General features: G+C 45.3%; 2 protein-coding genes across 8 annotated transcripts in view; one reads left to right on the top strand and one right to left on the bottom strand.

Annotated features, from left to right (window-relative positions):
- Positions 1 to 5,105: 5,105 nt before the first annotated feature.
- NUDT2 (nudix hydrolase 2) lies at positions 5,106 to 15,966 on the bottom strand. 3 transcript variants are annotated; one of them, NM_001077102.1, is given in 3 exon segments: positions 5,106 to 5,725; positions 7,838 to 7,971; positions 15,893 to 15,966. In NM_001077102.1, coding segments are annotated over 2 exon segments (444 nt in total). In that variant the 5' UTR covers positions 7,965 to 7,971; positions 15,893 to 15,966; the 3' UTR covers positions 5,106 to 5,408.
- Positions 15,967 to 16,200: 234 nt separating this feature from the next.
- Positions 16,201 to 24,251, top strand: part of KIF24 (kinesin family member 24) — a 72,962-nt gene continuing 64,911 nt past the window's right edge. For 4 of the 5 annotated variants that reach the window (XM_059889055.1, XM_005210321.5, XM_024995677.2 and 1 more), the window contains exon 1: positions 16,226 to 16,391. The gene's annotated coding sequence lies outside the window, so the exon portion shown is untranslated. Of the gene's footprint in view, positions 16,392 to 24,251 lie in introns of all 5 variants that reach the window. The other variant, NM_001193229.2, reaches the window with a different exon arrangement.

Genomic DNA, 24,251 nt, shown 5'->3' with positions numbered 1-24,251 from the left:
GCAAGTGTGTGCTGAGGTGGCATGGGAAGGTGGGGGTGGGTAAAGTAATCTGGAGGGCCCAAGTCATCTGGCCTGGAGGAGGAGTATCCTTTAGAAGAGCACTGAGGGAGTTCCCTGACCGTCCAGCAGTTAGGACTCCACGCTTCCACTGCAGGGGGCCAGGGTTCAATCCCTGGTCATCAGGGAGCTAAGATCCCACAAGCCATGTGGTGTGGCCAATTGAAAAAAAAAAAAAAAATGAAGTCAAATGTTAAGAATTTTAAGAGGGCATTGAGGGCAGGCAGCTCAGCTGGAGGAGGGGACGCACCAGGCCCACTGAGCACTCACTGTGTGCTAAGGCAGGGCCAGAGGGCAGAGTGCCCTTGGCTGGCCACATCCCAGCCAAATGGGCCTTGACTTGTGGTCTGGTTTCTAGTCTGGCCTATGCCATTGACTTCATTAATCACAAAAGCACAGATGAACAAACTAAAACACTGCGAGAGGGAAGAGGGCATTGACTTGAGTCACACAGATTAGTCCCCAAGGCTGGACTGGAACCTGATGTTCTGTATTGAGTTACCTAGAATCTGCCACCCAGGCTTCACCCATCTTTCAACAGCTTGGCCCAGCTCCTGTCTGTACACATCCAAGGTTGTGAAATCACGGAAATGTATGTCTTTGAAGCAGCCACCCAATGGGTCCTATTCTAGACCAAGAAGTGTTTCCCTTTCCTCCACTGACAACAAAAAAGAGAGGTTCAAAAGTTTGGGGTGGTGGCTGGAATGGTAGGAACCATGAGAAAGAGCTGGTCTTGGGATGGGGGGAGGGGAGGGACCAGGACTAAAAGCTCCCTCTCCCATTTGCTAGGATGCCAGAAACTCTGTCCCCTTGGAACCTTGTCCCGCCCACCATCCCTGCCAGCACCTCTTGTACATTCCATGTTTATCTCTCTGCACATCTGGGTGGGAGGGAGGGCTAGCCCCCCTCCATGGAGCTTCCAGCAGCCTTGTCATGGCCAGTTCCCCACTGGTCTGTACCACTGAGGGTGGGGGTGGGGAGGCTGGCATGCAGGAATGGAGAGCTCTCTTCTCCAGGAGTAATGGCAGGGAGCTTGAGTGGACACCGCAAAATATCCGGGACTGGGGACTAACACCCCCATTCTGTGACCGTGTGCAGCCTTCGAGTCTGCCCCAGTTTCCTTTCTAGCACTGTATGAGTCGGCTGAACTCTGGCCAAGTCCTCTCTCAAGACCAAGATTTGAATTTTCTGGGAGGATCTTTGCTCTGTTCTCCCAGATTTGGGCAAAGGATCCCTCACCCTGGTTGATTACAGAGCAAGTAAGTCTTCTTTTGTTGGTTCCCCTCACCAGGACTTCTGGTCCCTTTTCTCAAATCCAAGGCAGTATTGACTTCTCCATCTCCTGGCCACTACCCCATGTCAGATCTTATCAGTTCTAGCCTGGACCACTGCAGTGGATTCCTAATTCTGTCCACTCAAATCCTTCAATTCAATCAGTATAGCAGGCAGCCAAGGAAATCTTTCTGAAATTCAATCAGGTCATTTAGGAAAAAATTCAAGCTCTGATGTTCAAGACCTCTAAGATCTAAATTCTTCTCACACTTCTGTTTTGCTCACACACACATGCTTATGAGCATATTTTGAAAATCATTTGAAGAGATACTCCCTTCTGTTCTGGGAACAGCTGCACAGCCCATCCCTATGAGAGGAGGCCTGCCCAGACCAGCCTTGAAGAAGACTGCAGCGGCAACTGGGTGATTTCCTTTCCTGCCATTGTGCGACTCAGTGGGACTTCTGCTGACGCCCTCCCCTCTTTGGTACACACCCCAGCTCCCAAGGAACAACGTGGTTTTTATCTTCAGACTAGCTATTTTATTTCATCATGCCCAAGGATCTTTCCAGCAGCTTGAGGGGAGGAGAGAATTTCTTTTTTTCAAAGTACTTTACCATTTTAATGGACTATAGGGGAAAAGAGAAACTGAAATTTTTGTTAAATTGAGGCATCAGTAACATTATATTAACATAAGGTATTCAGTGTAATGATTCGTTATTTGTATATATTGCTAAATGAGCACCACAGTAAGTCCAGTTAACAGCTGTCATCAGTTACAAAAAATTTTTTTTCTTGTAATGAGACCATTCAAGATCCACTCTCCTACCTACATTCAAATACACAATACAGTATTAACTATAGTCACGACCATGCTGTTCATTACAGCCCAATGACTGTATTTATTTATTTTATAACTGAAAAATTGTACCTTCTCGCCCCCTCACCCATTAGGAGAGGGAGAATTCTTGGCCTTATGAGGTTAAGCCCTGAGTCTGAGGGTGGGGTTGGGGGAGTGGGGAAATCTAAAGAGGAAGAGGCTCAGTCCCTGGGCGGGGAAGAGGGGGTCCCAGTCTGAAGAACAGGAAGAAATTGTGCCTCAGTACTCAATATCCAGTGCTGTCTTTCCCCTCCATAGCCCTTTTCCCCTCCTCAGGGGGTCCTGTTGAGAGCTTCCTATTACATAATCTGAGGTGGAGGCAGGGTAGGAGGGGAAGGAAGTGAAGGGGGAGGGTTAGAAGGAAGGTGGAGAGCAAGTTTCGCTGGACTCTGTAGCACAGCCTCTAGGGGGCAGCAGTGGGGTTGGCACCGCCCTCCTCTAGAGCTTAAGGGACCCACTGGATCGCTCAGGGAGCAGTCAGCCTCTGCTTCTCACGTCCCACACCAGCACCAGTATTTCAATTTAAATTCTACAATTAAAATCACCCCTATAGCTTCATGCCTTTAGGTCTTCAATTCAGCAAACAACTGCTTACTGTGGGGGTGTAAGATACTGCTTCTGAGAGTCAAGAGGGCATTTTGGTTTTCCCAGAGCCTCTATCAAAGGCCCCCAAGAGGGGGCAACTTAGGACCATCCTCGTGGGGATTAATTTACTAGACGCTTCTTCACCCCGGGATGGGCTTCCCTGGTGGCTCAGAGGGTAAAGAATCTGCCTTCGATGCAGGAGACCTGGGTTCAATCCCTGGGTCAGGAACCCCTGGAGAAGGGAATAGTAAACGACTCCAATATTCTTGCTTGGAGAATTCCATGGACAGAGAAGCCTAGTGGGCTATAACCCATGGGGTTGCAAAGAGTCAGACACGAATGAGGACTAACATTTCACCCTGGGGTGGCGCAGGTGGTAGTGGGGAAAACAAGTGCAACTCCAAGAAAAGCCTCTTTGGGTGTAGGTGGGGACAGAACCGTGTTTACAGAACGAGTGGTTGTCAGGGAAAGCTCCCAGGAGGAGATGCTCTGGAACCTGGTTGGAGGGCCTGAGATTGAAGGGGAAATTGCAGTCTTAGCCCCATGACCCTTGAACAAGCCCAGGCAGCCAAAAGCAAAGTGGTGATGACAACAAAGCCCACTCACCTGTTAGATCCCAATCTCAGCTCTGCTCTCACCCTCCCTCATCCACTGCCCATTAACATGCCCCAGTCACACCTGTCAATTCGTCCCACAAAGTGAGCAGCTGAATGCAATTTATTCACCCCCTTCTCCAAAGTACCTGTGTTTTAATGGAAAACACTGTAAGGCCTAGAAGAATGACTCCAAAGCTACACAAGATATTCTAAAATAAGAGTCCCCTAGGGCACCTAATTCTCGAAGGACCTCACATATAGACAATTGCCAGGGCCATCTACCTCCTTAAGCCTCAATATTCCCAGCTTAAAAAAAAAAAATGAGCAGCAGAATCAGGTCATTTTCCAGGTCCCTTCGAACTCTGGTGTACAAGTGCTGAGCATTTTGAGATTCCACAGACTCCCTCAGACTCCCATGCTGAGAGCACAGGGCCGGCCAGCCCTCATTAGGAGGCAGCCAGTCTGTGGTTTGGCACCACTGCCCAGCAGGCATTTATTAAATCAGTAGGATGTGGTCCCTGCTGGCCTGGAAAGAGAACACTAAGCTCAAAAAACTTCCTGCAGCAGGCCTCCTTCAGGGAGTGCCGCTCAGAGGGGTGAGGAACAAAACCGTTCAGGCCCCTGGCAGGGCTCCAAGATCCTGTTCACTAGTACTTCTGCCCTGTCTGCACGGAGAAACGGTGACTGAAAACATCTGGAAGCCTGTCAGAGACCCAGGCGACTTCTCTATTTCGTCTGGGGGTGCCTGTTCTTGACCCTGGTAATCCAGGTTGACCTTTGCCAATGCCCCTTCCCAGCCAATCTTCCGCACTTCATTGGGCAACAACTCCCTAATGAAATCCACATGAACCCAGCTGCTAACAGCTCCTGGAAGGGCTGTAGGATCTAACACCTTCCCTGCGTTCTGTGATCCCTAGTAGCAAGGGGAAAGAGGGCCAGGGCCTACCTCTTGCGCCTCTGGATCTTCCAGCAGAGTTGTGGAGAAAGGGAGTAGGTAGGAAGAGAGGAACGCCAACAAGCAAGGCCTGCTAAAGGTGAAGGCCACAGCAGGCGAGGATGGCACAGGGGAATGACAGGGCTGCAGGTGGCCCAGCAGAGGCCCCAGGCTCAGGCCTGCTCCTCGCCAGTGACCTCAGTCACACTGACACCACACTGACTGTGGGAGTCAGGACTGGGCTGGGAGGCTGGAGTGTGTGTGTCATTGACCTGGTGGCCCAGGGCTGCCTGACCCTCCTGTCCCTGTTGTGTCTGGGTCTCTATTTTAGGAAATACTGAGCACCTGCAACATGTGTCCCTGGTGCCAGGAAAAGATACATTAGTGAGTAGAATCGTACTCCGTTATCTGCGGAGGACTGGGGGACCCGCTGTGGATACCAAACTCCACAGATGATCGAGTCCCACTGTGGGTCCTCGGCATCTGTGGATATGGCGGGCAGACCCAATTCCTACGCTCCAGTCCCACTCACTTATTTGTCCGTTCTGATAAAAGCCACAACAAATCGGGCACGTTGGTGGGGTGGGGTGAGAGTGCTTGGAGGTCCAGGGACAGAAGAGCTGCCCTGGTCATGTTGGGTCTCCCTGATTCCTCAGCTTTTCTGGGGTACAGTGGTTGGTCCCAGGGTTCCCTCCAGCTAAGGCTGGAGCCCTGATCCACTCTAGTTTTTCTCCACCGCACCCCTATGCCCCGGGCAAGAGTCCATGAAATAAATACAGCAGGTTAGAGGGAGAGAGAAGCTGCTTGAAGTTTATTCATAAACTTTATTCATAAAGTATAAGGAGGTACTCACTGGACCTGGGCTTTTTTTTTTTTTTTTAAAACTCCTCCTTTCCCTTCCTTTCCACCTAGCTGAGATTCTTGCTTGCTCTCCTCTGAGAGTCCTCAGCTGATTTTACTAGCCTCTCTGCTCTCTGCTATAATGAGCCAAAGACCAAGGAAGTGAAGTGAAGTGAAGTGAAGGCAGTTCATCTCAGAAGGCCCTGAAAGGATCCTACTGAGGCAAAAGGCCCGACTCTGGTCAGTTCAGGTCGCTGTGGAGCAGAGAAACTGGTGTCCTTCTTGGAGTGCAGCCTTCATCTCCTCAAACTGAGCCAACTGGCAGGCATCCTCCAGCTCCAGCCAGCGGTAGGCTTGGTGCTCGCGGGAGAGGCGGACCTCCACATCGCAGTCCTTTACCTCCGCCAGCCAGTAGATGACGATTTTAGGCTTCGCTCTGGCTACGTAACTGAGCTCCCTTCTGAAGCCCTCAATGATGGTCAGCTGGCCTGCTTCTATGCCTGCTTCCTCCTGGGTCTCCCGAAGGGCTGTTTCCAAGTCACTTTCTCCTGGTTCCACATGGCCTGGTGAGGAAAAAAGAAGAGGAAGCAAATATAATCGTCAACAAAGCTAGATTTTCCAGGTCAGATGATTTAAAGCTGGGTCTGTGGTGACTTTTCTAGGTGTTGCTAGGCTTTAGCAATATCCTAAACTGGCAGAGAATAGGGTACAGGACACGTAGGGTCTGGCTCTGTGGTGTCTGGGCAAGCCCCTTCCCCACCCCATCTTTGCTACAGAGAGTGAAACAAACCATATATTTGGCAAGTCTGGTCTAGAATGCTGCTCCTCGATGTGGAAGTTGGCCTCCCCCAGACCTCTGCTCTATTTTTCTCTGGAGCTCTCTTCATCCCATGTTCTCAGGGAAACCCTTCCCTGGGAGACCTTAACGTGACCTTCCCAAGGAAGGGTGGTCCTTTCTTGCCAGGTGGGAGCTGGCTGAAGAGGGAGTTCTTCGCTTATAGCCCACAGTGAGGACTTAACACCGTCTGCAGTTGGTGCCCGAAGTCCCAGGGCCAACGGTCAGGCTCTAAACCCTATACCAAGGCACCCGCAGCTGTTTCCAAGTAGCTATCAAGGCTCTTCCAAATTGTTTTCATCTTTCTGAGTAAGGCCAGATTCTAGTTTCATAGGGAAAGTCCTGATGGGAACTTAGACTAAGGACAAGCCGAGAGCCAGTTCTAAGAAAATTTGTTGGCAAGGCCCAAACCCAAGCAGACAACTGCCAAGAAACTGTTGTAAGAGAACTTGAAGCTCTGCAGACTGGGAGCAGCCCTCGGCTTTGCCTCAAGGCCCTCCCTGCAAATTCTCAGCTTGCCCAAGGGGGCCAAGAAGGCCTGAGAGGGGTCTGGCAGCTTCGATCAACACATGGCTTTAACAAGTTGCTGGGGGCCTCCTGGTTCGGGAGCTCCTGGGAAGCAGGAATTCTTAGCTGTTCTCTTCTTAGCTCAAAGACAGGGCTACATCCTACTCTCCTCCATCCCGGGGGTCCCCAGAGCAGCGCCCCAGTCAGCTGCTGCTGCATAGCTCCCACAGAAAGCAACCAGGAGTCTGGACTTAAAATTCCATTTCTGTCCATGGCTGCTGGGGAATTTTCTCTGGAAGCACCTCATATAGCCGTGGACACAAAGCCAGGCAGGTACTGCATCGGGGAAGGCAGGTGGGAGGCATGCTGGTGGGCAGAAAGGTGACGCTGATTCGAGATGCCTGACCTTCCCTCAGAACTGTGTGCGAACCTCTGAGCACACCCCACCCAACAGCATCTATTCAGCATTCTGCCCATCAGTGCTAAGATGGTAACTTCTCCCTCGCCTAAGGCAGGGAAAATTCAGAGATTTCCTTTGAAATCTTTCATCGAGAGGCACCATGCAGTGTGACTCAGGTGATCAGGAGGCAAGTGTGAATATTCCTATTCATAGTATTGGTGACACCTCTTTTTTTTTTTTTTCACTTTGTTTCTCCTCAGTGGAACTCAAATGTGCCAACTGTTTTTCCTGTTCCTACTTCCTTGTTCTCCAACCCTAAGATGTTAGTCGCTCAGTCGCATCCGACTCTGATGACCCCATGGACTACAGCCCACCAGGCTTCTCTGTCTATGGAATTCTCCAGGCAAGAATACTAGAGTGGGTAGTCATTCCCTTCTCCAGGGGATTTTCCCAACCCAGGGTTTGAACCCAGGTCTCTCAAACTGCAGGCAGATTCTTTACCATCTGAGCTACCAAAGAAGCCCTCCTCCAACCCTGGAGGAGCCTTGTTCACCTCTCCCCCACCTTACTTTCCCTTAAAGTCTCTGCTCCCTTCTGTCTGGGGGCTGTTCACTCTTAACCTGTAGCCCAGTAATGACCTGGCCCCAGGGTCCCCAGCTGCAGCCCAATGCCTCTTCTCCTTCCCCACCATTCACTGGAGAGGCTGACGCTCTGGTGACTGATACAAGAAAACCTGGTATTCAGTCAGAGTTCTATTTCGGTTCTCCTGGCCTGGCATGTAGACCTCGTATGCAGGAAGGGCCAAGAGTTTCTGCCCACACACCCACCTCCTGCTACACAATCACTGGGAAGCAAGTGCTGTAGGGTGCCTGGCAGCGTGGATTTCTGAACAGCGCTTGGCATTTCCCCACAGCCCACCCCCTGGCCTCCCACCTTTGGGAGGAGTCCAGTGATGAATGCCATCTGATGCTTGTAGCAGTAGAAACTCAATGGCAGTGTTGTCCACCTTGGGGATGAGGCGTCTTCGGAAGATGATCAAGCCACATGCTCTCAGGGCCATGGTCTATCTGAAGGCATAACAAAGATGTGCCAAGTTACACAAAACAGGAAGATCCATGCTGAGGAGGCCGGAGCGGGGCAGCACTCTGGTGCCGGGGAGTCACACAGACCAGCTAACAGTGACCTCATCACCTACATGCTGAGGACCAATGCGGGGAAGCCAGGAGTCAGAGACAGGCCTTTGTGTCTAACTGCAGCCCCCGGCCTCTAGCTGGTAGTGTGGGTCTGTCCCAACTCTTCCGGGTCTCCCTGCTGGAGCAGGGCCCATGTGTGTATGTAGAGATGGGAGATCCTCAGGTGCAAACTCAGCAAAACTGGAGAGATGCTGGGAATGGGAGAGATGCAGTACAATGTCATCATCAAATCCACAATCCCATTTCCCTCAGCCTCCAGCTTGAGACTCTGGAGCAAAGAGACCCCAAAGTATGGTTTCTTTGTATTTTTTAACTTCTATCATTTATTTATTTTGGGGTATAGTTGATTTACAATGTTGGTTAGTTTCTGCTGTACAGCAGAATGAATCATTATACCTATACCCACTCCATTTTAGATTCTTTCCCATATAGGCCATCACAGAGTATTGATTAGCGTTCTCTGGGAAACAATGTGGTTTCTGATGGCTTAGAAGAGTCACTTAGGAATGGTGGCTTAGTGTTCTAAAAATTTGTTACTGATTTTTTTCAGTCTTTTATGTTTTGGAATGTGATACATTCACATGGTCCAAAATTCAAAATATAAAGGGGCAGCCATGGTAGAAAGTCTCCTTCCCATCCCATCAGAGGCGAACTAGCAGAGTGGTCAAGAGTATGAACCTGGAGTCTGGGTTCAAGTTCGGGCTCTGCCACTCATTCACCATGTGATGAGCTCCTAAAGCTCAGTTTCCTCAGCTTAAGACAGGATAATGATAGCTCTCCTATAAAGGGTTGCTGTGAGGATTACATGACTTAACTTTGTCAAATGGTTTAGAACAGTGCCTGCTGATTAATAAGCACTCAATAGACTTCAATATGCACAGAAAAATGACTGGAAGAGGATACACATCATTAATACTGTTTTCTGGAGGATGAGATTACGGGGAAACTTTCATTTTCTGCTCCATATATATCTATATTATTTGGAAATTTACAGAGAACATTAACTTTATAATCAGCCATACAATAACAACAGACTTTTTTAGTCTTTTCCATTTAGTCTTCTTTCCACTGCAGGAAAAAATGTCAACAACAAAAGACAGGAGGGACTTCCCTGGTGGTCCAGCCTTTAAGACTCTGAGATTCCACTGCAGGGGGCGTGGAACTAAGATCCTGCATGCCATGCGTGCAGCCAAACACACACACACACAGACACACCAAAAAACAAAAAACATGGAAGATCCTTTCAGTAAGGCTCTGCTAAAGAAAAACTTGTGGCATTTGTTCCTGCAGCAAATATTTATGGAGCACATACTATGCTTGGCCTTTGCCCTCGCATGAATATAGAATATAGTTTATAGTCTAGTAGGAGAGGAAGACTTTAAACAAATAGTTAAGCAAATTTTAAAACATTTGTCAATAAGGTCTGTGTTCCAAAGGGAAAATGTATGATTGGAAACTTGACCTTGCCTGAGGGATCAAGGTATGCTTCCTACACTTGATCTTAGCCAAAAGGCCGAGAAGCAATAAGGAATGCTTCCTGAAAGAAACGTATTTGAGCAGAGAAGTAAAGGATGAGTAAAAGGTAAACCGGCAAGGGAAGGAGGAAAGTGTGTTCCAGGTGGAGGGAACGGCATGGACAAAGGTTCCCAGGTGAGATGGCAGAACTGAAAGAAAACCAGGGGCCTAAAGTGCAGTTGAGGTCTGAGAGACTGGCCCAGGCAGGGAGAGGCCTGAGCTGCAGGGCCTCATCTGCAGGATTCCAGTGCCAGAGAAGAAGCTGGTGCTCCTGGGTGCCACAACTGACACTGAGAGGAGTGGCTGGAATAGGAGCTGATGATCTCCATGGGCCCCTTGGTGCTGCTCAGTCAAGATGAGCTTCCCTGGTGGTCCAGTGGTTAAGAATCTGCCTTCCAAGGCAGGGTTCAATCCCTGGTTGGGAAACTAAGATCCCATGTGCTATGGGGCAACCAAGTCCATGTGCCATGACCACTAGGCCTGAGCTCTGTGGAGTCTGTGCTCCTTAACAAGAGAACCCCCACACCACAATGAAGACCCAATGCAGCCAAAATAAATAAGAATTAAAATGTGTTTTTTAAAAAATGAGGTAGAGACAAATGTGCTGCTTGTAAAGATTTTCAGACACACTAAGTAGAAAAAGAGTGGCTCATAACAGTATGTAAAGTGTGGACCCTTCTGAGTTTAAAATTCATATATAAACCAGTATCAGGGCTTTTATTAAATGTGGTGTTCTGCTCCCTGGTCTCCAAGGGAATAAATACATGCTGAGGACTTTATTCTGGAAGCCAGAAGGAACCCTGTCACCAAAGAACTAGTGAAGAAAGATTTCAAATTACTGGTTACAGGTTTAGGTAAGAATAGGTACCTGATCCCAGGCCTTCCCATCGTGATGCTCAGAAAGCATCAGCAAGTTACAGGTGTAGGGTACCTTGCCCCTGCTTCAAGTAGAGTCCCATGAGATGGGTGCTGGGACAAGCTTAGGGATCCAAGGCTAGAGGGCACAGTGCCCTGCCTAGGACAGGAAGCCCCTGGGCATGATTTCACACCGCTGCTGTCACCAACACTGCGTGAGAAAACAAAGATGCCTCCATGGGGGCCAAGAGAGACAAGCCTGCGGTGGCCATGTGGCACCACTGGGGAGAGGGCAGCAGGCCAGTACTGTCCTATGGGGAGGAGGCTTAGGTTAGTGACAAGGGTGCACCCTAGCAAAACTGTATCTCAATAGATACCTGTATTCAGTGGTGACCACAGCTAACAGCCAGACCAGAAGAGCTAGGATCAAGAGCCAGGATCAGACAGATGTTCACTTTCTACCTGTGCTCTGTACCCAGAGAGGACAGAAAGGTACCCTGTTCACCCTCCAATCACTTGGCTTGAGCCAGCTGAACTCTACAATTTCTCCTTCCTTCCCCATCCATGCAACTATCTCCTTATCATTTCAGCAACAACTCAGATGTCACCTCTTCTGTGAAGCCTTCTGGCTTCTAATCCCTCCATCTTCTGGGCCTTTAACACGGCCTGAATAATCTACTACTGTCATGTTTGATAAGAGAAACAGAATACTATAAGAATTCAGGGTAGGGAATAGACCTTGTCCAATCAAGAAGTTGACGGAGAAACCCATGTACCTCTGTCACCTCCGCATCTGGTGTTAGGCCTGAAGTCTCTGTAAGCTGGTGATGCCAGCAGTTGGAAAGGAAAGCTGACTGTGAAGTGGAAGACAGCAAGGAAAACTGGAACCTGTGAGAACAAATCGACTTCTGTCCACTGTCTCCAAGCTCATTGACTCGGGTGACTTGCAGAAGCTGGAGCCCTTTGCCACAGAGCTGAGCGTACACCCAACCCGGGACTCAGAACGGCTGAAGGAGGCGATGCAGCAGGAGTTGGGGAGCTGCGGGCCTGGGTGCTGTCCTGCACCCTAAAGTGAGCCAGCAGATCAGAGTGTCCAGAGGTATGTCCTGCCACCATGCCCAGGATCCTGCTCTGTTCTTCACAGTGGACTGGCTGCTACTTCACTTCAGCCTTCCAAATCTTGCACAAAATTCTCCTGAGGTCAGCCCTAACCTGGAACTATCCAGGAAGGGACTCCTGGGAAACTCAGTTCCAGCTTAGCTACATGGACATGGTACAAAGCCATCACACGCACGTACACCTAGTGTGGTAAATCTCTGCACCTCTGGCAGGTAAGAGCCAGACTGTGAGCTGTCTCCTGGGACCCCGCACAGCAGCTCTCAACAGATGTTCATCGACTCCACAGAACTGTCTCCCCACCTCCCACTCAAACAGATGCTCAGGTTATATTCTGGGACTTTGGGAAATAGCCCAGTGTTTTCCTGAAGAGTGCCATTTACATAAAAGTCAATGGAGCTATTGTTGGAGGTTTTCTGTTTTTCTGGAGACCATGGAGCTGAAACTGTCCTGGGGTTTTAAAGTATCCAGATTTCTTTCTTCCTCTCTCTCTCTCTCACTCTCTTACAGATACACATACACACACTCACCTGGCACACAAACTCTGAGTGGATTCAAACCTCAGGGGGTTAAAGAACACACCATCTAATATGCAAATATGCCTGCAGCCAGATTGCGGAGGTGAGAACTCCAGGCTGACAGCAGGCAATTCACACTTCAGCAAAGTGGCAAAGTGCCTTAGGTGGTTTAAAAAACCCTGAACAAAACCCCCTCAATGTCATCAGAAGGTTCCAGAAGCTAAGGAAAAGCGCTCTTGGCTTTCTCTGTAGATACAATTCCCTCACCGCCTAGGAGGTTGAGGACTTAGGTGCCAAAAAATAATTCACAGGTAAATGTCTATACTGATGTGTTGTGGTCCAATATTTTCATCAAATTAATCAGAGTGCTATTGCAAGCACAGCTCAACCACAGGAGCCGTCACAAATATACCTTTAGAAAGAGCTCTCCAAATCCTCCTGCAACCTGTTCCTCATAGTCTAAAATCCCTCTAGCAGAAACAGTATTTCATCCCACCATGTTATCAATTAAGAATCTACCCCATGCAAGGTTTTTTATCTTTTATAATGCTCAAGACAACTCTTCACAATAAGCATTGTTACCTCCAGTTTAAGATAAGGAAATTCAGATTCAAAATGTTTAAAATACTTCCCCAAACACATAACTGGTCTGTGAATGCTGAGATTTGAATCTAAGTAAAAGTGAAAAGTGAAAGTATTAGTCACTCAGTGGTATCTGACTCTTTGCAACCTCATGGACTGTAGCCCTCCACGCTCCTCTGTCCACAGAATTCTCCAGGCAAGAATACTGGAGTGGGTACCCATTCCCTTCTCCAGGGGATCTTCCCAACTCAGGGATCTAACTTGGGTCTCTTGCATTGCAGGCAGAATCTTGACCATCAGAGATACCAGGGAATCAAGTCTAACTCCAAAGTTTGTATTTTTTTCCATTATACAACTTTGCTTACCGCGAAAGAGCAGGGCTTAGGGCACAAGTGGCCCTGAGAGAGGATACGAAAATGATTTATTAAATCGCTTCCAGTCCCAAAATTCCCACACTTTGATCTACATTCATATGGAGGATTTTAAAGATGTCTAACTGGAATCCTATTCACAGAAGTTTTAGTTGGAGGCTGACATAGATGAAGATCCTGTTGCCCAAAGACAACCCTGGAGGGGTAAAGTGTAGTCTGATGCCCCTAAACTTTGTCTCTCTGATAAAGGTTTTTTATGCCTCTGCTTTTTTTTTTTTCTGGGAAGCTGGAGCCTATAACCACACGTTCAAAACCATACCCAGTAGCCTGAGGGTTCTCAAGCACCAAGTATTGGGGACAAGCTTGATGTCAGCCTTGGACAAGCACACAAGTAACTAACTTGGGGCACTAGTGTCCAGGAAATTTGCCCAGGCTACTCCACTATGAGGAAGAAGGTCAACTCTGCCTGCCTACAAGCAGCTAGCTATGTGACTGCTCAGCTTCTCTTCACATCCCACATCATAATGGTCTCTTCTCCAATTCTCCTAGTCCCTTCTTCCCTTTAGAAGAAGTGAACAGAAATAAGGCTCCCATCCTTGAATAAAGCAATAACATCAACAAAAAGATAAAACTAAAAAAGAAAGAAAAGAAAAACCCCCAACTACCAGAAACTGATGAGTTGAGACAAAGAAAATGTTCCCTCAACCTCACCTTTACCTGGACATCTGCCACTGTTTCAGAGACTAAGCTGCTGAGTCATCTTGCTATCTTTGCTGTTTGGCTGAGGGAGGAAATGGGAGATTTCACCTGTAATGACATGAATACTGGCTTCAAGGATGAAGTCAAAGTCAGACAAGGTTTGGACAAAAATCATTTCTGGTGAAGGAGAACTGTTAAGTGGCCTATTAGTGCCATCTGCTGTACAATTCTGGAAAGCAAACATGGGGAATTCTAACACTACAGCCTGAAAGGATTCATTCTCTCATCTAATGTCTGTTGAGTGTGTCCCATTCGACAAGCAGTGTGGCAGGACTGAAGAGTAGACAGGAAGCTGAATACTAGTGAAAGTGGAAGATATTTAAACAGACAAGTCACCAGATGTGTTTTGTGCATCACAAAGGTATGTGTGAGATGTAAAGACAGCAAAGAATGATTATCTTTAGGTCAAGGGGTACTCCATAAGGTTTTTAAAGGATGACTAGGAGTTTGCTTGCTTGCTAAGTCGCTTCAGTCGTGTCTGACTCTTTGTGACCCTATGGACTGTAGCTCTCCAGGCTCCTCTGTCCATGGGATTCTGCAGGCAAGAATACTGGAGTGGATTGTTATTTCCTCCTCCAGGGGATCTTCCCGATCCTGGGATTGAACCCCCTTCTCTTATGTCTCCTGCATTGGCAGGAGAGTTCTTTACCATCAGCATCACCTGGAAGGCTTCCCTGGCAGCTCAGACAGTAAAGACTGCTTGTATTCCAAGTATTTTCATCCTTTCTCAATCAAAAACAGAACGCACAACACAGAAAAGTATGGCTGGCTTTGCAGTGAGACTTAGCTCCCTAATTCAACAGCATGTTATTTTGAGCAACACACTTCTCTACACCTCATTTTCCAAATAAGGAAATACCAACCTACTATTAACAGTTGTTGTAGATTAAAATAAATAATGTATATGTAGGGTCTGACATATCAAAAGTACTAAATATATGTCATACTTAACCCCTGTATAAAACATCATCAGAAAGCTTCTCTGTTATGTTTTAATGGCATGCTCTTAGCTTTCATTAACAGTTGAATAAAAAAATGACTTTTCATATTTTCTGCAAAACTGTCTGTGAACACACTGTTCATCACACCATGTACATCCCTGACAGCCCCACAAGATATTTTAATATAGCTACTAGGAAGAAATTTCACTCTTTTGAAGAATGGATTGTTTCCTTAATCATTATTTATTTAACTGACAAGTTTTGAACTAAATTGGGCACTCAATTACAGTACATCTACTGATTCCATTGGCTAATATATTTTCTTATTTCTAGTATGAAGATAATAGCTACCACTTTCGGAAGAGTTACTACTTGTCAGGCATTTTGCCAAGTGCTTTACCTTCATTATTTCACTTAATTTTCACAACAACCCCATGAGGCATTACTCCCCGTTTTCAGAAGAGGAAAAAGAAAATTACAGCTCAGAGATGAGTCTGGGTAGAGACTCAAAAGCAGATCTGCCCGACCCCTAACATCAGTGCTCTCATCCTGGACTGTACACCAGTTACATTTGGCTATTTGATTGCATTCAACTTATTTAATGTCATTCATATATTTATTTATTTTCCCCCTTAAGAGATATAATAGATACATAAGGTCCAAACTAGGCCCCAAGAAAAAAAGTTTTTAGGTAGTAGGACTCTCCTGTGACTTTCTTTACTTCTGTTGTAACTGTCACGATAGTATCCATTCAATAAAGGAAGTAATTAGAAAATATAAAACCTCTCTTGGAAAGTAGGCAGGGTTTAAATAGTAATAACAAAGTTAAAACTGAGGCCCAAGAAAGGGAAGGTATGGCGCTCGGGTCGCTGGGCCCCACACCCGGTACTCTGGGTTTCCGACGACCTCCCCGATCACCACTCGTCTGGGGACAAACAAGGCTCGCGGGGTCCCCAGAGGGCCCCTGCCTTCTCTCTGCAGCGGCTGGAGTCTGGCCTGCCCGCGCCCCACAGCCAGCTGGAGAAGGGCAAGTCCACTCCTGACCCTACAGCGACCGGAAGTTAGTCAGCTGCAGACTCTCATTGCTCCGAGCCTCAGTTTCTCCGCGGAGAACTAAACCCACTAATCCCTTACTCACCACAAGTAGAAGGAGGCAAAAGGCGGACCTTCGGCGAAAACTGGCAGTCCGTCGACCAATCCCAAGAGCTGGGTTGCGCTTTGGCAGACCAACAGCTCGGGGCGGAAGGATCCTGGACCCGCCTCAAAGGTGCGTTTCTCTCTCTTAGAACATCGCGAGATTTTCATTTCAGTGGACCGATTGGTTGAAGGACGGAAATTGAGAGTTACGCCCACTGTTTCATCGGGCTCCTGATTGGCCTTCTAGAAGAGAAGGCGGTTCATGTCCACGAGTTCCCTCGATGCTCATTGGTGAACGGTGTGGGACTGCCGGGGCGCGGGCGTCGGCGCGGGCGTTCGAACCGGCGCTTGGCGACGTTGCCATGGGGATGAGGCCTGGCCTCAGGCTCCAGCTTGTGACCAGAGAGGGCTCCGGTCGCCCGCCTTGGGGCTCTCTCCTCTCAGCGTTGTCTTCAGTCTTCAGACAAGGTTGCCCGAGGAGGAGTTTGGAAGCCTCCGAGGTGAGAAATGCGGAAGAGAATCAAGGCGGGTTGGCCTGGTCGAGAGCCTTAGTGCCTGCCCCCGCCGGAGAGGGTGAGCCGGGCGCCCGCCTAGCGCGTGAAGAGGCGGGCAGTTGTAAAGGAAACCGGGAGTTGACGTCTCCCGGTCGGCCATTCACCCACTCGCCTACTCTACTTCACCGCTTCTTCTGTGAAACCTTTTCTGAGTCTCATAGCCCTGACTGGAACCTCTCTCAGAGCGCTTCTGTTCTGCGTTGGGTTATTTGTGTACTTCCGTGAACCCGGTTCTTCTCCCTTCTCCCATGTAATTCTGAAGTCTCTGAGGCAAGGCAAGGCAAGCATCTTGCATATTTCACACATAGTAGATTTTTAGGAAATATTCGTTGAGTTGAATTTAAGTCACCACAAATAGATTGAATTTCTCTCTATGCCCTGCCCCGTTTTTCCTCCCATACAGAGATTAATTTTTATAGAACTAGGAGGGCATTCTAATCTCAATGCACAAGGACCTGAAAGTTCACGGTTGATCTTTCCACTCTGTGTGAAATGGAGAACGTTTTGGTTGTTTACTGGAACTCTTCCTACCTTGTGGCTTTTAGTCTTGGTCTCCCAGTGTTTTTTATTGAACTTTCTGTTAGTGTTGCTTAAAACAAACCATTCTGTTGTTGCTATATGCCAAGAGACATAATCTCAGTTTCTTAGTGACCCACAGCTATTGTCACATTTTCAGTTTGTTTTGGAAAACGTTTTATTTAAATCCTTTTCTCCTTTGTATTTGTACTCTGCTTTTAGTCTCCTTCAGCACATGTAACAGCTGCTCTGGTGGCCTTTCCATTTATCAGGTGTCCCTGATAGAATTGCATTACCAAGACTGTTGTTTCGTTTTTAACTCATAAGACTATGTGTTGCCATTATGCTTTGCTGATTCTTATATCAAAATCATAGCTCAATGCTGACTTTAATAAAAAGATTGAAAAAAGTTAGGTATAGCAGCTCTGTTCTTAATTACTTTCCTATGACAGTTTGAATAAAACCTTATAGCTAAGTCACAGACCTGTGACATGTAATGGAAGCCCGACTGGGGATTCAGGGTTTGGTCTTGGCTCTAACTCACTCACTATGGTTGGCTTTGCGGGTCATTTAGCTCTTTTAGATTTCTCTCTTTCCATCTGGAAAATCAAAAGGTTAAATTAGATTAGAAGTCCTGTGGCTCTATTATCAATTTAGTCAAGCAGTTGTTGCCAGGTAGATATCACGCACTCAGCCTTCCAGAGACCATACAGCTGGAGGTAATAGCTGCCATTATTGAGCATTTACCATGTGAAAAGCACTGTATCAAGGGCTTTATATAAATATTATATTTTTCTTAGCATAGTACAGTAATGTACTACCCACATACCACTTCGTTAAAAACTTTTGGTTTCTGTTGTAAATGAAAATCTTTAACTATTCATAGTATGGCCTTGGGGCAAACTAGGGTATGGTTCTCTCATCTTCCAGTTGAGGAGGAACAGCAGTTTTTTCCTCTGGGCTCCAGTTTTGTTGTTTGTAAAGTGAGTTGAAATATTCTTCTCAGATCTGTTTGCTTTAATTGATAAATTAATCCAGTTTCCTGCACTGGTTCAGCAAACCTATTTATAATTTGTTCAGAGTAGGTCATCAATAGATATTGTTAAATGAGTGATGGATTTCTACTTGTACTTTGAGTGTTGTAATCATTATATACTTCCCAAGATGATGTCTCAAGGACTTTGATGTTTATCATCCTATTAAACAAGAAGACTTTTCCATAAGCATAAACTAATAGGTACCATTCATATTGGAAAAATTCAGTTTTCCACCAGTTGTCTTTTTTCCCGTGTAGGGAAAAACCACACGTGTCAGGGTTCCCCCTCCCCGCCAAAACAATTCTCCGTGACACCAGCTGGGTGTTCTACAGTTTACCTCAATCCAGCACTGTTTACCTGGAGGTAGTGTCAGATCCTAGAGGTTAAGGGCTTAGTCCCCCAAGACTGCTCCCATACCACTTCAGATACCAGTTACAAGTAGTAAGTCCTCAGATACCCACAACTTATGTCAGATTTGACTATGAATTGGAGGTTCCCAAGCCCCCTCCTCAGGTTCAATTAATTTGCTACAGCAGCTCCCAGAACTCAGAAAAATGCTGATGTTTACCAGTATATTAAAGGATATGGTAAAGATTCAGATAACAGTCAGATGAAGAGGTAGACAGGACGTGGTCTTGGGAAGGTTTCAAGTGCAGGAGCTTCTGTGCCTGTGGATTTGGGGTATGTCACCCTCTCAGTATGGGTGAAAACACCAACCCAAAAACTCTCTGAACCCTGTACTTTGGGGATTTTCACGGAGGCTTCATCATACAGACATGATCAGTTATTAACTCCATTGCCAGCCCTTCCCCTGTCTCTGGAGACTAGGAGGTAGTGGCTGAAAATTCTAAGCTTCTCTTTGTGGTTTAGTCTTTCCATCTAGGAGCTGACCCAGAGTTGCCACTAAGAGATACTCCTAGTGCTGTTATCACTTGGGAAGTTACAAGGTTTTAGGAGCTCTGTGCCAGGATCTCAAGGCAGAGACCAATGTATATCTTCTATTCTTACTCTTTGTTTGTTTTTATTTTTTTGAGTGCTTATGTTATTTGATTGCTTATTTAGCACTTTATTACATTATCCCAGTTAATCCTCACAAAAGCAAAAATCTCTTCCAAGTCCCTATCATTTTTTGCCTGTTTAGCTGCAGGTGACTAGATGAAAAGGTTTTTCTTACTGTAACCATAGCTTTGTCCATAGCAATTTGTTTGTGTGATAGGACCTTCTTTCATTTTCTTGCTCAGAAGCAGTGAGTCAAGGCACTGCCAACTCTGCTATAGTTTTCCTAAGTAATCAAACTATGCCTGATATAAAAGTTTCTATTACCTGTGACTGCAAATGGTATCAAATGCTTTTTTATAGTTTTAAAAATAGTGTAGGGATATTTATGCATTGAATAATTATTGAATGTTTATTATTCCCAGGACTCTTTAGGTTCTAGGGATAAAAAGATTAATAAGACACATTCCTTGACCACAAAATGATATTCTAGTGAAGGAAATAGGCATACTCATAGATAATTAGAACGTAGCTGCAATAATAGAAATATGCAAAAAGTATGATATGAACATAGAAGGGAAATCCAATCGCATCTGGGGAGACCAGAAAAAACTCATTTGTGTTTTAATCAGTGGGTAAGAGAAAGTTAAAGTGAGGTTCCGTGAGAGTCAGAGGAGGCCATTTAAGAGTACAGTGTGAACAAATGCAGGGATAACAGTCTAAGAAGTTGACGGAACTAAGGAGTGAGGTGGGAGAGGAACGGGCTAGACTGTAGAACTTTGTTGTTGTGTCTGACTCTGCGGTCCCCTGGACTGCTGCACACCAGGCTTCCCTGTCTTGTTCTATCAGCTTGCTCAAACTCATGTCCACTGAGTCAGTGATGCCATCGAACCATTTCATCCTCTGTTGCCCCCTTCTCCATCTGCCCTCAGTCTTTCCCAGCATGAGAAGCTTTGTAGGACATGCTAAGGAACTTGGATTTGGCCTTTAGATAGGTGACAGGATGCCACTGAAAGGTTTTAGATAAGGGAGCAGCATGGTCATAACTGTGCTTTCAAAATAATGATCTGGTTCTCTAGTGCAGTCAGTGGCTTGGAGGGGGCAAAACTGGAGGTGAGGAGAGCAATTAAGAGGCATGTGATGATCTAGGTGAACCACCATCTGAGGCCGAACCATTTCTGTGGTAATAGGAATGAGGATATCTAAGGGGAGATGTGACAGATACTTAGGAGATTAAATTGACTGGACCTTTTGATTAGGTTTGGGATTAAAGGGGAGGGAGTCTAAAGATGCTTCCCAGTTTAGCTCTGAGTGTCTAGATAGACCTTTTGTCACTCACCTCACCCCAGCCCCCACTTCTCCAAGGCACAGAGAAATGGAGGAACAGATGTCGTGGGGAGTTAATAGAGTTCAGTTATTGACGAATAGTTTGGATGTTCACTCTTGAGGACATTTTGATGGTGATACCTGCATATTTTTGCTGCAGGTTGGAGGAAAAGATATCTGTAAGATGGTTAGTTTTATTGTGAGGTGAGATAAAGTTACACTGAAATTCTGAAAGTAGCTGGTTAATAATATTGCATGATATCCAGGCCAAAACAACTAGTAGAGATTTCACAAACAATGAGGAGCAGTAGTGTGTCTATTGTAGTCTTTTAAATTACCTGCTTATGTTGAGATTTGATTGGTTAGAACTAGTGGTATAGAATTGTGTAGCCAACATACAGGTATCTGCTGACAAAACAAATTCATATAGCTGTTTTTAATAAATTATCTATGCATTGGTTTCATTTATATAAAGCGAGGTGATGATAATTGCCATCTCTCACAAAAAGTCTTGGAAGATTAATCAGGTAGCATAATTAATTCAGTTCAGTACAATTGCTCAGTTGTGTCCGACTCTTTTGAGACCCCATGGACTGCAGCATGCCAGGCCTCCCTGTCCATCACCAACTCCCGGAGTTTACTCGGACTTATGTCCATTAAGTCAGTGATGCCATCCAGCCATCTCATACTGTCGTCCCCTTCTCCTCCTGCCTTAGTCTTTCCCAGCATCAGATCCCAGTGAATGGAATTGTTTTAGTTGTTCTTTGTTTTCTCAGCATCATTCCTTTAGAAATAATTTCTGGTGCCATTGTGGTAACAGTTCCCAAAAGAGTATAACCCTGAATAAAAGAATCTCTTATCATCTTCATAATTTATAAAAACTGTAATAGTTATTTTTCTACAACAATATCATTATAGAAAACCATAACTATATATTATATAAAGTTATGTAACAATAAAAATGTAACTATATAGTAATAGCTATTAACCATGTGAGATGTATTTTATGATAAGTATTTTATAACTGCAAAATGGCAACAAATCTGAAAGTGACCAACATCTACAATTGGATTGTACACGTGTGCTGTTGCTTCAGTGGTGTCCGACTCTATGCAACCCCATTTGTAGCCCACCAGGCTTCTCTGTCCATGGGATTCTCCAGGCTTGAATACTGGGTGGGTTGCCATGCCCTCCTCCAGGCATCTTCCCAACCCAAAGATCAAATCCATGTTCTTACATCTCCTGCATTGGCAGGTAAGCTTTTTACCACTAGCACCACCACAGTTGGATTAGACCAAGATTTAAAAAATAAAACACCAAGTTTAAACCCAATATTGGTTACCACCTGTTGTGGGGAATTCTTTCAAAATTAAACCTCTATATTTAGAGCAGTACTTGCACTGTTTTAAAATAACTGAGTCCAACAGTTTTGTTATGCTTATTTTTAGGTGATTGCTTCCATGCTTTGCACCAAACTTAGAAATTTTAAAGTGTCATAGTGGGGCTCTTGAATGAAATTGCAGTAATTGCAAAGCATTAGCTACTTAACCATAAACCTTGAAACTTTTTTTTCAGTTGCAAAAATAATCTTTCACAAAGTACTTTTGGGTATAACTCATATGATTTGTATCCCAAAATTCACATCTAGCCTTAAGAATTACATTAGGAATCATATTCTTATCCCTTTGCAGCTGTTGTTTTAAGCAGGTGTCTAGTATCCCTTTCTTAAGACCAATGGTCTATAGATAGAACAATATCTGGAGCTTGAAATAACTTAATTCCCTTGTTGGAGGAAGAGTATATACTCTATTATCCACCTTTTAACCTCCCACTGGCAATATTGAATTCTTGTGTTCTTAATTAGGGATCTTATGCCTATTGTAGGGTACACAAACGTCTTAATGCAGTTTCATGGAGAATATTGGATTTGTATTGTACGCAGTTACTAACAGTACTGTGTGCCTTTGTTTTTTAAGTGAAGTGAAGTGAAGTCGCTCAGTCGTGGCCGACTCTGCGACCTCGTGGACTGTAGCCTACCAGGCTTCTCCATCCATGGGATTCTCCAGGCAAGAATACTGGAGTGTGTTACCATTTCCTTCTCCAGGGGATCTTCCCGACCCAGGGACCGAACCCGGGTCTCCCGCATTGGAGGCAGACGCTTTAACCTCTGAGCCACCAGGGAAAGAAGTGGTCATTATTACCTAGGGCCAGATGGATGGGTGGTTTAGTACTATACATACTAAAAAGACATATACTTAAAGGCTTTGAAACTTTAAATGGGTGAGCTGTATGGTATATGAATTATATCTCAATATAGTTGTTATATAGATATGTATTTTTTAAGTGGCTATTGTCACAATTTAGGGGAACTCAGATAAAGAAATACTTCTTGGCAGTCAGAAGCTATTTTAGTCCTTGTATAATATTTCACATCGCCTCTATATTAATGAGAGCATATAGTATGTTCTTATGCCTGCTGACCTGCCTATGTAGTCCCTTACTTTCAGAATCAGTATATTCATTTAAAACGTATATAACTCAGTAAGTAGAAAGTGGAAAATAGTAAGGTGTTTGAAAAGACCACTGAGGTTTAGCCTATCAAAGCTGTGTGACCTTAGGCAAGTCACTTAATCATTCAGAGCCTCAGATACCACGTAAAATGAAGGTGTTGAAGCAGATCCTAGTTCTCAAACTCTGATGTACACAGGGCTAACCAATTAATGGAAATGAATAAAGTTGGTAGGTATAAAGGAATGGGGAGCAGAGGGACTATGGTGTATAGGGTAGTATATGTCCTTCTAAAAGAGTACAGCCGTTACTTAATTTTAATTGTTCCTGCTTTTTACATATTGCAATTAAAAAAATTTTAAACATTCAAGCCAGACTACAAGGTGTGAGGAAATCCTTCATGGGCCTAGTATTATAGCCCAGTCATGTCCAGCTCTTTGCAACCCCATGGGCTGCAGCACACCAGGCCTCCCTGTCCTTCAACCATCTCCCAAAGTTTGCCCAAGTTCACATCCATTGCATTGGTGATACCGTCTAGCCATCTCATCCTCTGATGCCCTAGATCAGCTATAGACAGGATGATCGCTGTTGACGGGAAAGCTGTAGGATTCTTTTTTCCCCGTTTATCTTAATATAAATATTATGTGATATACTCCAAAGGGTATTATGAAGCATATATATGTAAGTTACAAAGCATAATACAAAATGAATAAATACCTAAGACCTAGCAGATAATATCCTGTATTCTCTTCCTGTTCACCATTTTCTTGCTCTTCCATCAGAAATAACCTTTATCCTACATTTTCTATTTTGATGCCTAAATAATGCAGTGGATTTGCTTGCTTTTGAAGCCTTAGGAAAAGGGACATTGTTTTTTGGGATTTGTTTTTTTCCTCATGATGTTTCTGAGATTTGGTAAGTTGTTCAGTATAGTTTGTTCTCTTACCACTACTGTATAATGTTCCATTGTTTGAATATACCCAAGTTTGTTTATCCTCCTGCCAGTGGGCGTTCAGGTTATTTTGTTTTTGGCTTTTGTGAACAGTGCTGCTCTGAACATTTTCTGTGTGTGCCTCGTGAAGCTCCCGTGCATGGGTTTTTCTAAGGATTATACCTAAGAGTTGAGTTGCTTGGTTGTAGGCTGTATAAACACTCAACTTTGTAAGATAACACCACACTGGTTTTCAGTGTTCTTTACCCCCATAATCCTTTGTTCTGAATGTTCTCCATAAATCTCCCTTCTTTAATTTGTTTTCTATTCTGCCACACATTTTTCCCCTTAGTGAAGATAACCTGCCTCACTGCCCTTATTTTCTCTTTGTGGAAAGCCTTATGTTCTCTGCCGTTTCATTAAAAATGTTTCCTCTAACATAATTGAATCATATTTAGAAGTAAATATTACTCTTTTACAGTTACATTATAA

The sequence above is a fragment of the Bos taurus genome, chromosome 8, assembly GCF_002263795.3.
Source record: "Bos taurus isolate L1 Dominette 01449 registration number 42190680 breed Hereford chromosome 8, ARS-UCD2.0, whole genome shotgun sequence".
In the NCBI taxonomy this organism is placed as follows: Eukaryota; Metazoa; Chordata; class Mammalia; order Artiodactyla; family Bovidae; genus Bos; species Bos taurus.
This window is presented reverse-complemented; position numbering and strand designations above follow the sequence as displayed.

Bases quoted from the DNA above. Each gene is read 5' to 3' on its own strand.
- NUDT2 (XM_059889276.1), bottom strand. From the start codon at position 7,964: ATGGCCCTGAGAGCATGTGGCTTGATCATCTTCCGAAGACGCCTCATC. The intron at 5,726-7,837 runs GTGGGAGGCCAG...TTTCCTCACCAG, and splicing joins TCACTGGACTCCTCCCAAAG to GCCATGTGGAACCAGGAGAA.